Source organism: Eleutherodactylus coqui, chromosome 3, assembly GCF_035609145.1.
Source record: "Eleutherodactylus coqui strain aEleCoq1 chromosome 3, aEleCoq1.hap1, whole genome shotgun sequence".
NCBI lineage: Eukaryota > Metazoa > Chordata > Amphibia > Anura > Eleutherodactylidae > Eleutherodactylus > Eleutherodactylus coqui.
Genome location: NC_089839.1, coordinates 107,079,117 through 107,095,395, shown reverse-complemented (window position 1 = coordinate 107,095,395; position 16,279 = coordinate 107,079,117). Strand labels below are relative to the sequence as shown.

General features: G+C 44.6%; 1 protein-coding gene across 1 annotated transcript in view; it reads right to left on the bottom strand.

Annotated features, from left to right (window-relative positions):
• GRM1 (glutamate metabotropic receptor 1) overlaps positions 1-16,279 on the bottom strand; it is a 340,411-nt gene that overhangs the window by 232,414 nt on the left and 91,718 nt on the right. Inside the window, exon 7 of the mRNA XM_066594870.1 lies at positions 13,070-13,319. Coding sequence (XP_066450967.1) covers positions 13,070-13,319 — 250 coding nt within the window. The remainder of the gene's footprint in view (positions 1-13,069; positions 13,320-16,279) is intronic.

Below are 16,279 nucleotides of genomic sequence, written 5' to 3'. Positions count from 1 at the left end.
GGGAGAACACAGGTTTTATGTAAGTCAACATCTTACTGGAGTATTGTTATTTCCGGAGCCACAGTATGGAGGATGTAGACTTAGCAGTCACACAGAGGCTCTTCATATGTTGTAAGGGCATTTCTTCAAGGTCACAAACTTAGAGGCATCTCAACAAATGACCAGTGTTGGCTTCTACAGGACTCTTCACGGCATTTTCACTAACAATTTGGCAACAGAGAACTCAAACCCTAAATACGAGCAGTGCACACAATGTGTATTTCATGGACTGAAGCTGATTACGCCTAAGCATTGTATAGCGGGATAGTCTAGGTGCTACACAGCAGTTTGTGTTTCTACTCAATAAAGGGACAGTCGAAGGAAAGCAAATGTAGAAAAAAAAATTAAATCCTACTCCTATACAAACAAAACCAGCACCCTCTTCACTCTACTTACCACAATCATCCTCATTTGTCCTGTCAGCTCTGATGTTATCCCTTCCATCAAACTAATTGTCGCTGCAATCAAGCAACGCAGTCTCCGTTTTATAACACAAAGTAGTTGGACTGAAATGTGAACAACTACTTGCTGACAAATTGTACTGAAGCCTCTTCAGCCTATACCAATATACACTGTGCCTAAAATACACAAGTCTGACAAAACCCTGACAGAAGGTTTGCTTTATTTACGAAGTATGACCAAGTACCAGGCTACCTTTGGGTTGGCCGACACTCTCTTGGTCAAATAGTGGAAACTATTTTAAGGCTAACAACAAACAACTTAAAGGGAGTCTGTCAGCTAGAACATGTTATCCAAACTGCAGGCACCATGCTAGAAAGCAGAAGAAGCTGAGCAGACTGATATTTAGTTTTAAGGCTTTTACCCACTAGCGTTTTTTTAACGCTGCGATATCGCTGCGTTTTTTTGCTGCAATTGTCAATGGGACTTTCTAATGTTAAAATTGCATTGCACAAAAATCGCAAGTTTGCGCTTCTGTGATTTTCGTGTGGTGCGATTTTAACATTGGAAAGGCCCATTGACATTTGCAGTAAAAAAGCGCAGTGATATCGCAGCGTTAAAAAAACACTAGTGGGTAAAAGCCCTTATGGGGAAACATTCAGTAGAACTTGTATTTTATTCATTTATATATCTGCTCATTCTGAGCTGAACAGTCCAATGTGATTGATAGCTATTAGAGATGAGCGAACGTACTCGTCCGAGCTTGATACTCGTTCGAGTATTAGCGTGTTCGAGATGCTCGTTACTCGTGACGAGTACCACGCGATGTTCGAGTTACTTTCACTTTCATCTCTGAGACATTAGCGCGCTTTTCTGGCCAATAGAAAGACAGGGAAGGCATTACAACTTCCCCCTGCGACGTTCAAGCCCTATACCACCCCCCTGCAGTGAGTGGCTGGCGAGATCAGGTGTCACCCGAGTATAAAAATCGGCCCCTCCCGCGGCTCGCCACAGATTTGTTCTGACATAGTGGAGGGAAAGTGCTGTTGGTGCCGGAGCTGCTATAGGGAGAGCGTTAGGAGTTATTTTAGGCTTCAAGAACCCCAACAGTCCTTCTTAGGGCCACATCTAACCGTGTGCAGTACTGTGGAGGCTGCTTTTTGCAGTGTTGCACATTTTCTTTTTTTGTATATCGGCCGTGCAGAGCATTGCGCCCTGCAGTAATTATACATAGTGCAGGGCCAGTAGTGGTGAGGCAGGGACAGAAGACATATATTGTGAGGCAGGGACAGAAGACATATATTGTGAGGCAGGGACAGAAGACATATATTTATTGAATATAGGCAGTGGGCCTTTGCAAAAACATTTGGGGAAAAAAATCTATTTGGGCTGCCTGTGACTGTCCTCAGTGTTCTGGGTCTGTGCTGGGTGTAGTTGTCCTCCTAATTCATACGCAGCCAGCTAAGTGTTACAGCAGGCTTGCGCAAAATTATTTCCTGGCGCTGTGTTGGCTGTTACATCACATTCCAGTCCACAGTGCAACAGTCTGCAGTTATTTTACATACTCCAGGGCCAGTAGTGGTGACGCAGGGACAGAAGACATATACAGTGTATATAGGCAGTGGGCCTTTGCAAAAACATTTGGGGAAAAAAATCTATTTGGGCTGCCTGTGACTGTCCTCAGTGTTCTGGGTCTGTGCTGGGTGTAGTTGTCCTCCTAATTCATACGCAGCCAGCTAAGTGTTACAGCAGGCTTGTGCAAAATTATTTCCTGGCTCTGTGTTGGCTGTTACATCACATTCCAGTCCACAGTGCAACAGTCTGCAGTTATTTTACATACTCCAGGGCCAGTAGTGGTGACGCAGGGACAGAAGACATATACAGTGTATATAGGCAGTGGGCCTTTCCAAAAACATTTGGGGAAAAAAATCTATTTGGGCTGCCTGTGACTGTCCTCAGTGTTCTGGGTCTGTGCTGGGTGTAGTTGTCCTCCTAATTCATACGCAGCCAGCTAAGTGTTACAGCAGGCTTGCGCAAAATTATTTCCTGGCTCTGTGTTGGCTGTTACATCACATTCCAGTCCACAGTGCAACAGTCTGCAGTTATTTTACATACTCCAGGGCCAGTAGTGGTGACGCAGGGACAGAAGACATATACAGTGTATATAGGGAGTGGGCCTTTGCAAAAACATTTGGGGAAAAAAATCTATTTGGGCTGCCTGTGACTGTCCTCAGTGTACTGGGTCTGTGCTGGGTGTAGTTGTCCTCCTAATTCATACGCAGCCAGCTAAGTGTTACAGCAGGCTTGCGCAAAATTATTTCCTGGCGTTCCGTAAGCGAAGTCAGCCTCCAACCACAGGCCAATAAGCGGCACATGTAATTACAGCGTTCTGTTTCTGCACTACTGGTAATACACCATGTTGAGGGGTAGGGGTAGGCCTAGAGGACGTGGACGCGGGCGAGGACGCGGAGGCCCAAGTCAGGGTGTGGGCACAGGCCGAGCCAGTGCGGTGGCCAGGGATAGAGGCAGGGCAAGACCGAATAATCCACCAACTGTTTCCCAAAGCGCCCCCTTGCGCCATGCCACCCTGCAGAGGTCAAGGTGCTCTACGGTGAGGCAAATTTTCACAGAGACGCCTGACGACCGACGAACAGTGGTGTGCAACTTTTGTCGCGCCAAGATCAGCTGGGGAGCCACCACCACCAGCATGCGCAGGCATATGATGGCCAAGCACCCCACAAGGTGGGACGAAGGCCGTTCACCGCCTCCGGTTTGCACCACTGCCTCTCCCCCTGTGCCCCAACCTGCCACTGAGATCCAACCCCCTCTGAGGACACAGGCACTACCGTCTCCTGGCCTGCACCCACACCCTCACCTCCGCTGTCCTCGGCCCCATCCAGCAATGTCTCTCAGCGCAGCGTCCAGACGTCGCTATCGCCACTGTTTGAGCGCAAGCGGAAGTACGCCGCCACGCACCCGTACGCTCAAGCGTTAAACGTGCACATTGTCAAATTGATCAGCCTGGAGATGCTGCCGTATAGGCTTGTGGAAACGGAGGCTTTCAAAAGCATGATGGCGGCGGCCCCGCGCTACTCGGTTCCCAGTTGCCACTACTTTTCCCGATGTGCCGTCCCAGCCCTGCACGACCACGTCTCCCGCAACATTGTACGCGCCCTCACCAATGCGGTTACTGCCAAGGTCCACTTAACAACGAACACGTGGACAAGCACAGGCGGGCAGGGACACTATATCTCCCTGATGGCACATTGGGTGAATTTAGTGGAGGCTGGGACAGAGTCAGAGCCTGGGACCGCTCGCGTCCTACCCACCCCCAGAATTGCGGGCCCCAGCTCGGTGGTGGTATCTGCGGCGGTGTATGCTTCCTCCACTAAACCACCCTCCTCCTCCTTCTACGCAACCTCTGTCTCGCAATCAAGATGTGTCAGCAGCAGCACGTCGCCAGCAGTCGGTGTCGCGCGGCACGGCAGCACAGCGGTGGGCAAGCGTCAGCAGGCCGTGCTGAAACTACTCAGCTTAGGAGAGAAGAGGCACACGGCCCACGAACTGCTGCAGGGTCTGACAGAGCAGACCGACCGCTGGCTTGCGCCGCTGAGCCTCCAACCGGGCATGGTCGTGTGTGACAACGGCCGTAACCTGGTGGAGGCTCTGCAGCTCGGCAGCCTCACGCACGTGCCATGCCTGGCCCATGTCTTTAATTTGGTGGTTCAGCGCTTTCTGAAAAGCTACCCACACTTGTCATACCTGCTCGGAGAGGTGCGCCGGGTCAGCGCACATTTCCGCAACTCCAAGACGGACGCTGCCACCCTGCGGACCCTGCAACATCGGTTTAATCTGCCAGTGCACCGATTGCTGTGCGACATGCCCACACGGTGGAACTCTACGCTCCACATGTTGGCCAGGCTCTATGAGCAGCATAGAGCTATTGTGGAATACCAACTCCAACATGGGCGGCATAGTGGGAGTCAGCCTCCTCAATTCTTTACAGAAGAGTGGGCCTGGTTGGCAGACATCTGCCAGGTCCTTGGAAACTTTGAGGAGTCTACCCAGATGGTGAGCGGGGATGCTGCAATCATTAGCGTCACCATTCCTCTGCTATGCCTCTTGAGAAGTTCCCTGCAAAGCATGAAGGCAGACGCTTTGCACTCGGAAACGGAGGCCTGGGAAGACAGTATGTCGCTGGATAGTCAGAGCACCCTCATGTCTATATCTCAGCACGGTTGAGGAGGAGGAGGAGGGGAAGGAGCATGAGGAGGAGGGGGAAGAGACAGCTTGGCCCATTGCTGAGGGTACACATGCTGCTTGCCTGTCATCCTTTCAGCGTGTATGGCCAGAGGAGGAGGAGGATCCTGAAAGTGATCTTCCGAGTGAGGACAGCCATGTGTTGCGTACAGGTACCCTGGCACACATGGCTGACTTCATGTTAGAATGCCTTTCTCGTGACCCTCGCGTTACACGCATTCTGGCCACTACGGATTACTGGGTGTACACACTGCTCAACCCACGGTATAAGGATAACCTTTCCACTCTCATTCCCAAAGAGGAAAGGGGTTCGAGAGTGATGCTATACCACAGGACCCTGGCGGACAAGCTGATGGTAAAATTCCCATCCGACAGTGCTAGTGGCAGAAGGCGCAGTTCCGAGGGCCAGGTAGCAGGGGAGGCGCGGAGATCAGGCAGCATGTACAGCACAGGCAGGGGAACACTCTCTAAGGCCTTTGACAGCTTTCTGGCTCCCCAGCAAGACTGTGTCACCGCTCCCCAGTCAAGGCTGAGTCGGCGGGAGCACTGTAAAAGGATGATGAGGGAGTACGTAGCCGATCGCACGACAGTCCTCGGTGACGCCTCTGCCCCCTACAACTACTGGGTGTCGAAGCTGGACACGTGGCCTGAACTCGCGCTGTATGCCCTGGAGGTGCTTGCTTGTCCTGCGGCTAGCGTCTTGTCAGAGAGGGTGTTTAGTGCGGCTGGGGGAATCCTCACGGATAAGCGTACGCGCCTGTCAACTGACAGTGCCGACAGGCTTACACTCATCAAGATGAACAAAGCCTGGATTTCCCCAGACTTCTCTTCTTCACCAGCGGACAGCAGCGATACCTAAGCAATACGTAGGCTGCACCTGTGGATGGAAGCATCATTGTCTATCACCATCAAAAACGGGGACATTTTAGTTTCATCAATCTGTGTATAATATTCCTCCTCCTCCTCCTCCTGCTCCTCCTCCTGAAACCTCACATAATCACGCCGAACGGGCAATTTTTCTTAGGCCCACAAGGCTCAGTCATATAATTTTTGTAAACAATTTTTATACGTTTCAATGCTCATTAAAGCGTTGAAACTTTCACCTGAACCAATTTTTATTTTAACTGGGCTGCCTCCAGGCCTAGTTACAAATTAAGCCACATAAACAAACCAAAGCGATTAATGGGTTTCACCTGCCCTCTTGGTTGGGCATGGGCAATTTTTCTGAGGTACATTAGTACTGTTTGTACACCAATTTTTGGGGGCCCTCGCCTACAGTGTAATCCAATTAATTTTTAGCCCAACTGCATTACAGCTGACGTTACATCAGCTGTGTTGGGCACTGCAATGGGATATATTTATGTACCGCCGGTGGGTTCCAGGGAGCCACCCATGCCGTGGGTCCACACGGAGTTGTAACTGCATGTGTCCACTTCTAAAGAACCCCAGTCTGACTGGGGCATGCAGTGTGGGCCAAAGCCCACTTGCATTAAACATGACATTACCTCAGCTGTGATGGGCATTGCAATGGGATACAATAATGTACAGCCGGTGGGTTCCAGGGAGCCACCCATGCTGTGGGTGCACACGGAATTCGCATTGCGGAGTTGTACCTGCCTGTGACTATTTATAAAAAACCGCAGTCTGACTGGGGCATGCAGACACCTTGACAGAATGAATAGTGTGTGGCACATAGGTTCCCCATTGCTATGCCCACGTGTGCAGCTCCTGATGGCGGTGGCACAGGATTATATTTCTCATTGCTTCTGTACAGCATTGTGGGCTATCGCCCCGCCCCTTTTAAAGAGGGTCGCTGCCTAGCCGTGCCAACCCTCTGCAGTGTGTGCCTGCGGTTCCTCCTCAGGGCAGACGCACTTATAAATAGACATGAGTGTGGCGTGGCATGAGTGCAGCTGAAGGCTGCGCAGGGACAATTTGGTGTGCGCTGTGGACACTGGGTCGTGCAGGGGGGGGGGGTTGGGCAGCATGTAACCCAGGAGAAGTGGCAGCGGAGTGTCATGCAGGCAGTGATTGTGCTTTGTTGGAGGTAGTGTGGTGCTTAGCTAAGGTATGCATTGCTAATGAAGGCTTTTCAGAAGTCAAAGTTGTTGGGGGGGGGGCCCACTCTTGCCGCTATTGTGGCTTAATAGTGGGACCTGGGAACTTGAGATGCAGCCCAACATGTAGCCCCTCGCCTGCCCTATCCGTTGCTGTGTCGTTCCCATCACTTTCTTGAATTGCCCCGATTTTCACAAATGGAAACCTTAGCGAGCATCGGCGATATACAAAAATGCTCGGGTCGCCCATTCACTTCAATGGGGTTCGTTACTCGAAACGAACCCTCGAGCATCGCGAAAATTTCGTCCCGAGTAACGAGCACCCGAGCATTTTGGTGCTCGCTCATCTCTAATAGCTATGTGTGAATGACTGTATATACAGATGTCTGCAGTTTGGAGAGCAAGTTCAACCGGACAGACTCCCTTTTAACATTGGGGATTTTCCATTTCGTACGTGGAAGCAGAAATCTGGAGTTTGTTGTTGAGTGAGCTGCCGCTACGAAAGGATTTACTCAGAGAACATAAAATAGATTGTCAGTGATCAGCACTGGAGGTTTTGGGAGTGTTGGTATTTAAGGCAACATTTTAGCCATAAAATATTTACATAAATCTATAGGGTCTGCCTAAGGGCTCTTTTCCACAAGCGTATATTGGCCGCTGTTTTCAGGGTTTTTAAATCGGGGTGCCCAGAACTGGACACAGTATTCCAGATGAGGTCTGACTAAAGAAGAGTAGAGGGGGATAATTACCTCACGTGACCTAGACTCTATGCTTCTCTTAATACTTCCCAGAATTGTGTTTGCCTTTTTAGTTGCTGCATCACATTGTTGACTCATGTTCAGTCTATGATCTATTAGTATGCCCAAGTCTTTTTCCCGTGTGCTACTGCTTAGCCCAATTCCTCTCATTCTGTTTGTCCTTTTTTCATTTTTCTTGCCCAGATATAGGACTTTGCATTTCTCCTTGTTAAAAACTATTCTGTTAGTCGCCGCCCACTGTTCAAGCTTTTCTAGATCTTTTTGAATACTCTCTATCTCATATTTGCTCCTCATAAGAGTTAGAAAAAACGATTAAAATAAATAATTCACAACAAGACACATACAAAATAGTTGGTTTCCATGCATAATTAATGAAAAGTTAATAAAATGTTAATTAAAAAAATACCCCAAAATAACACCTCTAGGTGGTCGAACACCCCCAAAAAGTGATTTTACTCACAGAATAGTGTTATTGTAAGAAGTGTGGTGATGAAAAATAAGACCTGAAAATGTAATAATTATTTTAATAGTAATAAAAGTGTAGCAAAAAATAAATAAATAGGAAAACAAGGAAAGAAAAATGTTATTTATATCAAGTGCTTTCAATTAGTTCATTAAGTCCATTAGGAAATAAAGTGTTTAACGTGCATATCAAAAAGATTCCCTCTGTTCTATTTGATTGGGTTAAGGGCTCCTTTACATGGCCATGTTAGCGCAGGTATTTGTGCACACAAAATCTGCGCATGCTAAACACAGAGAGTAAAACCCATTGATTTTAATTGGATTGTTCTCATAAGCATGTATTGCACGCGTGTACATGAAAAAGTAGGACCTGCTCTATTTTCCTGCGTTTTGTGGATCTAAAGTCCCGTAGAAGTCTGAGGAAGGTGTGAAAATGTGCAAGTGGAAGTGTTGACAATGCAGGAAAAAGAACACCTCTGGCCTCTAAATAGCCATGAAATCCATGGAAAGGGTGTGTTGTGACGATGTGCGAACTGCCCTTGCAAAAAGTACAGTACGTGCCCAATGCCTGACATTTGTCTCTGTGTTTCCTCGCTCCTGTGCTCCTGCACGGGAGCTAGCAGAGCTGGCTCACACATGGAGTGCCCAGCAGGGGGGTGCGGCAGTGCAGCTCATCGGTCAGTTTAAACAGCGGCCATTCAGTAGCGAACGACCGCTGTGTTATCTCAATGGAGATGGGCAGGGGAGCGAGAGGAGAGAAATCGCCTACACTGCCTGCCCCCTAGTGGCCGCTCTGTGAGCAGTGAGCGAGACATCTCTGTCAGATCCAATGCAGGAGCACGGTAGCGAGGAAACACAGGGATGAGTGTCGAGCATCATTTGCCCGACATTCGTTCTGTGTAAATGGACCTTTAGACCTATGTTTGTTCATTCTATTATGTAATGACTGAATTGTACGGCCAATATAGCAATGTACACGGGCAGCTGATAAGATAAATAACAGTCTGAACTGCAGTTAAGAAAAGATTAAATGTTTAGATACCGTAATACAAATGATGTAAACACTTCATGATGACTTGTGTTTCTACTAGAAATACTCTTCTGTACTAAAGACTAGCAAAAATCTATGGCAACTGTAGAAGAAAGTAAGTTATGCAACGTGAGCATCGGGCAACATTCATTCCATCCTGATTATATACTTTCATTCCTCGGGATGACTTACAGTCATTACAGACTTGAGTTTTTGCAGGTTAAATTGTCAGTTGTAGAAAAGGTAAATTATAAAGTAAGGATAAAAAGAAGAATCACATCTAAAGAAAACATAATAATGGTGGCAACCAAGAACTGTTATGTACTAGTGTAGAAGTACTGAACTGTACAACACCAAAACACAAGTAAAAAGAAAGCAATTGTGAACAACAGATCCTGTCTAATAATATTGTATCCAGCAATATATATATATATATATATATATATATATATATATATATATAGGAAATGGACTAGGAAGTAATTATTTAATAGCTAGCTTAAATTTTTTAATTCCCTTAGGGCTTCTATTGATGCGTGTAAAAATCATGGCTGCATAATGGCACGAAATGAAACCATGAATTTCAATGGTTTCGTTTTCACTAGCGGTATTATCTGTTTATAGTAGGGGCGACAAAAGATAGGACTTGCCCTATCATTCTTGCACGTAGTTAATACCTATCTTCCCGCTTTTTTTTCAAACTCACGCCCTATACAGCTGAGTTTGAATAGTCTGAGAAAAAAAATCCTGTTCATGCGCAACTACGCTCTGTAGCGGTTAGTTGTGCATATGCCCATCGGAAGAGGCCTTATGTTGTATATCGCTAAGGAAATATGTTCTTGTATAATTTGTTAATGTAATAAAATAAATCAATCCAAGTATCCGTAAAGCCCACAGCTTTACAAACAGATGTAGTATGGCTAAGTTTGTCATTGGCATTACAAGGTATTATAGGAAATATCACACTGCACGAAAGATTAGCAGTAGGGTCTTTTTCTTACTAATTGTGCTCCAAACACCATAAAGCACTCTCTAACCAGCTGTGCTCGGTATCATGTATATGTTCCACTTTTGTATGCATCCTTTCCCTCAGGGTTTACTTCTAGTTATTACAAATTGATTTACTGTAGAGATTCATGTGGCGCAGAGTGTTAAGGCAGCAGAAATGCAGTCCTAAACTCTCGCTCACAACCTGAAGATTGCGAGTGCAATACCCGCTTGGTTCAGGTAACTGTCTCAAGGTTGACTCAGTCTTCCATCCTTCCGAGGTCAGTAAAGTGAGGTGGGGGGAGGGGGGGGGTAATAAATTACCTGAAAGCATTGCAAAATAGGTTGACGCTATACAAATAACAAAGTAATTTTATTTATTTACTGTGAGTTGAAGGGTTTTTCTGGGCACAAAATGCAAATTCTGAAAATGCTGAAATCTAGGGGGCACGGCTAAGTAGCGACAATCTATATCTTTTATCTGTTACTGTGGACCCTCTTCTCCATCCCGTGCAGCCAGCGATCTGCATCTGTATTTACACAGATCATTTTCACAATAAACCCAACAACAGACTCTTACCTACAACTTCCACTATGCATACAGCTCTATAGCTCCGCCTACAACTCACAGGTCCTTCAACTTCCAGCATGCACAGAGCTTGCCTCTCGCTCAGCACTTGTAGCTCCACCCACAGCTCTCAAGTCTTATAACTTACCAGCATGCATAGAGCTTGTCTACGGCTCAGTGCTGTAGCTCTACCCACAGCTCACAGGTGCTACAACTTCCAGCAAGCATAGGGCTTGTTCACCAGCCAGGGCTGTAGCTCTACCCACAGCTGACAGTTCCTACAACTTCCAGCATGCACAGAGCTTGCCTCTTGCTCAGCACTGTAACTCCACCCACAGCTCTGAAGTCTTACAACTTACCAGCATGCATAGAGCTTGTCTATGGCTCAGCACTGTAGCTCTACCCACAGCTCACAGGTGCTACAACTTCCAGCATGCACAGGGCTTGTTCACCAGCCAGGGCTGTAGCTCTACCCACAGCTGACAGTTCCTACAACTTCCAGCATGCACAGAGCTTGCCTCTTGCTCAGCACTGTAACTCCACCCACAGCTCTGAAGTCTTACAACTTACCAGCATGCATAGAGCTTGTCTATGGCTCAGCACTGTAGCTCTACCCACAGCTCACAGGTGCTACAACTTCCAGCATGCACAGGGCTTGTTTACCAGCCAGGGCTGTAGCTTCACCCACAGGTCACAGGTCCTACAACTTCCAAAATGCATAGAGATTGTGCACCAGCCAGCGCTATAGCTCCACCCACAGCTCACAGGTCCTACAACTTTCAGCATGAATAGAGCTTGTCTATGACTCAGCGCTGTAGCTCTACCCACAGCTCGCAAGCCCTACAACTTCTATCATGTATAGAGCTTGTTCACCAGCCAGCACTGTAGCTCCACCTATAGCTCACAGGTCCTACAATTTACCAGCACCAACCTCCCTGAGTGTGCCAGAGAAAGCTAACTGAAGCAGATAGACTGGACTTACTGGCACTCTGAACTGTACATGGCCAATACAGTGCAATGCTTCTTCGCCTGTCCTCCCATCATGCATTACTCACAGGATATTGGAGGCTATAGACCGGGGAGGAAGTAGCAAATATAGACAAGATATCAGAGGAAGTGGAGATATTTTTCAAGCAGAGGAGGGTCATGTGATATAGATTAAAAAATTATAAAGTATCTAGACCTGAAGCAGTGAACTTACTACAAAATGACTCATTGTGATGATGTATATTAGATTTTAAAATGTTAGTCTGTGCCCGGAATACTCCTTTAACAATTTCCAGACCTAAATATATCCCTCCCATAGGCAAAATCTGTCAACTAAAACTAAACTTCCCAATTTCTTGGCAAACTACATAAGCGCAGGTTTACACAACGTGGATATGCTATGGAATTCTGGCTGCGGATTTCACACTGGAAATCCGCAGCAGTGTACAGTACAATGTAAGTGAATGGGATTTTACTAAGCCCCATTCCATTGCAGTGGAAAAAATCCATAGCAAAAATAATCATGCTGCACATTTTAAAATTCACAACATGTTCTATTTGTTGCAGAAATTGTGTGGATTTTCAGTGAGTGAACTGCATGGTCACAATTCACTGGAGGATTATTGTTTAGATTTTCACACAGATTTTCTCTGATGTGTGCGCACATACCCTAATAGGCTACTCAAGTGTAAAAATACCAGGTGACCTTTCTAAACTTTCTGCTCACAATTTACTGGATCTCTCCGGTAAACAGCCTTACTCCTTAGACCTTCAGTCTTCAAAGTTTGTTTAAACTTTAATCCATAAGGTTAGGACTGCATGTGAAAAAGACATATTTCCTGAGTGGACAAAGCGTATGGTTTGTGGCTGCTTCTCTACATCTGGAATCAGCCGCAAAATGGATGTGCCAATGATTCTGTAGAATACTATGATGCCTTCGGATGGATGACCCTACATAATCAACTTGTATAATAATAATGTGCAACTTTTTCAGTGGCCTCATCACTTGTCTAACCTACATCGTTGTGGTTGAACATTAAAATAAAATGTGTAACCCAATGATTTGCTCTGTTTAATACCCGGTCAGAGTATTGGATTGAGGTTACTTGGACCCAAAGGAGGAAATGATCTTGAGGGCCCACTTTCCATCAAAATAGAAATTATACATCATAACCTTTATTATTATTGCATACCCAGGACATTATCAATGAGTAATAATAGGCTATTTGTTAATCACCCCATAAGAAATAGATCCTTGTGGCGAGTGACTGACACCAACGTCAGCTCCACAAGGTACATATAGGACCATTACTGTGTTAGAGCCTGGAGATTCTCTGATACTCTTGTGGGTCAGTCTGCCACTGGTGGGTTATCTAGTGAGCTTCAGTAGTATAAATGTATAGCTAATCAAATATAAATATATAATATCAGTTTAGTATCCAAGTACAGGTGGAAATCTACACAATCAAATTGGATAAGCATATGTGATATTTGCAAATTTTAATTTCAAAAATGACCTTACCTTCCAATAAGCAGAAATTCACTGATCACACCCAATCTCTTCATTGCCATTAAAAGTCCTCGCACTGTCATTCCCTCACAAAAACAAACCACAACTCTTGCTTTCGGCAATCTCTCGCGAAGTTTCTTGAGTAGTCGGTCAAAACTTTTCTCCCCTGCATTGCTGTAGATCTTGTCTGTGTGAGCGATGCAGAGGCCTTCTTGTGCCGCAAGTTCCTTAAAAGCCTCCATCCCACTTTCTCCATAGTTCCCTATAAAATAAGAATGACTTTAGTGTTTTCTGTTTCTCAACATGTGTTTGCAGCATTTAAAATTCATGCATTTTCTGATTATTTGACATTTGTCTTCATAGCTGAGAGCTTGCATTGGCATGACCTGCTGAACCAAACATTGCACTCAGACATAACATAACTAAAAATGATTCTACAATCTTTTTGATGGGAAATCCTTGCCCAAGGCATGACATTAAAAATATAAGGACGTTTGTAGCACAGGACCTAGTTCTACTTTTAACAACTGACTATAAATCAACTAAACAGGCCTAAGAACTACTTACATGTAAACATGGTAAGGCAAAAATAGTAAAAGAACATTCATTTTGAGAAAAAAACTATAAAAGGTTTTATTAATTAAAGAAAGATATAACATTTGATTGATTCAGCATTTACACAATTTAGTGTTCTGGATTGCTGGATAGTCAAAGAAAAGTAGAGAAATCAACTTGAAGAATATGGAAATTTGAGTAAAACTGTCCAAAATAAAACATTAACCAATAAAATAATCCTTATTAATTTGTTGTTTTAATCAGAAGAGTCTCACAATTTACAGTTCTCTCTACTTGGACGTTTGGTTCTGAATTTAGGAAATTTCAGATTATCATGCAGTTCAGTATTAGAAACGAGCGCTGGATCATCAAAAACATTTAATATTTGCTCTGGTCCCCCATTGCACCTGTTTATGTCTCAGTGTTATGGCATGTTGTCCACAGAGAACTCATGTGAGTTGGTCAGCCTGTCATAGGCTCCATAGGGACTTCACTGAGGTTGCCAAGTTACTGCAGAGGCTTGTGATTGGCTGAACCGCTCATAAGACATGACATTAAACAAGAGTGTAAACTGAAAATAAATTCAATTGTAAGTTTAGTAGGATTTTCATTATTTAAGCACTCTGTAAATCAAACAGAAAAAATACATAAAAATGGACACAAATCTTGTAGTCACTGGGTGAAGTTCTGTCATCTCTAAGATGATTACATATTCTCCAGATGTTGGGCTTTTATTTATGTGCACCAAAAATAAGAGAAATTGAATAACAACCTACAGGGGGTGAACAAAAGTATGGAAACACCATACTAAATGTATGGGATTTTAATCATTAGCACTGAGCTGCCCTTCTGACCCCTGCTTGGCTGAGAGCTTTCCTAACAAATTTGTGTTTACTTCACCTCTTGCCCTGCTCTGGGTGGTTTTGGGAACCAGCTGGCAACAGCAGCTGAGTGGTTCAAACTCCTAATTAATGGAACCTTGTTGTTTGGGCAGATGTTCACCTCTGCCCGGCAGCATCTGTGTCATATTACCTCCACTTAAAATTGGTCTCTACATGTCTTATTGAAACATGATTTATAATCCCATGCAATTTAAGGCATGCATTTCATACGGTGTTTCCATGTTTTTGTCCACCCCTTTTATGTTGACTTCAAGCTGACCTTTAATGAAGTGGACTTCAATATCTTGTGAAGATGTAGCCCCAAAAATAAAAATATGACTAAACAAAAACCATCTTTAAATGAAAGCAACAGAACAAATAAGATTGGAAGCAAATAATTTAAGACTCCATTGATTCTTGAATAGTACATATAACCCAAACCTTAACTCGTCCAATCTACTAATTCCAATTGAAACCATTACAGCTCCTTATAGCAGTTAACCACTTCCTGACCACAAATTGTATTCCCCCCTCCCCTTCCGTAGTATGAAGCTGGTTAATCTTGGCTATGACCTTGACGTAAAATTGCCCGAGATTACTGTGCAGTGCAAGAAACTTTCAGTTATTGCTGGAATGTCTACACAAGAGATCTTGTCTAAACCTTGTCCTGGCTGTGCCATTCCTGGTGATTGTACCTTTCCTGATGATTAGATCTGGTTGTATCTACAAGACACCATGTCCAATATGCCAACAATATTAAGAAGACTGGTGCTTTTGTGTGAAGAATCTTCCACTAGGCTGGTAGCTTCTTGGTGGCACATTGCTACTCTAATACTAGCTTCCAGGACATGTGGGGGTATATACAGCCAATATTTAAATGCAACTCCATCACTATGCTTCCCTCATAAACTGCCACGGCTTTTTAATTAATAACTTTTAACATCAATAATGCCTTGATTGGATCAGCTGATAAACCTCCATAGAAGACACTGCATACCATGATAAGCAGATCTTCTCTTCTTTACATTTCAGGCAGGAGGAACATGGTACCTCCTAGTTCCAATCTTGCTGCCACTGCTTTGTTAGTTTATAAGAGGCATGGAGGCAGAATAAAGCCTTGTGGGCTACAAGATCGTCAAGAAGCCACAGTACAATGCTTAAATCATAAATGGTCATTATTCACGTGTCAATTAATTGTAACTGGAGAACATCTTCAACGTAACATCATGTCTTTCCTTATTCTAGTAGATGGGATTTTTTTGTAGTTTGCACCCATTTTATATAATTAAATTTGTCATTTGAAACCCATTTCCAGACAATAAATACTGTATATTTAAACAAGAATATCGGCCCAGTGAACGAGAAACTCAATATTTATATCCATGAAGTTCAGTTGGCAGGACACAGGTTAATCTTGTACAATTTTCAGCCATCTGTAAAGGTGACATGAAGACAAAGGGGGTTTTAGAATACCTCAAACAGTGCAGTATGGCATTTCCAGCATTCCCTCCCACTCATATCCAATATGAGCACAAATTATCAGTACGACTAATGTACTTTATAAGCAAACAGTCTCTGGCATACTTAGTAATTTTCTTTGCAAAACATTGACTGCTGTCTACAGGGCATAATCTAGAGAAAAAGGGAAAAGACGAATATGTTTTTTTCTTAAAGGGACACTTTCCAACACATTTGCTTTCTCATATGTGTTTTTCTGCTTTTAGTACAAGAAGTGTTTAGTAATGTATTGTAATGTGGGGCAGTCCTCGGCTCCCCAGTAACAGAG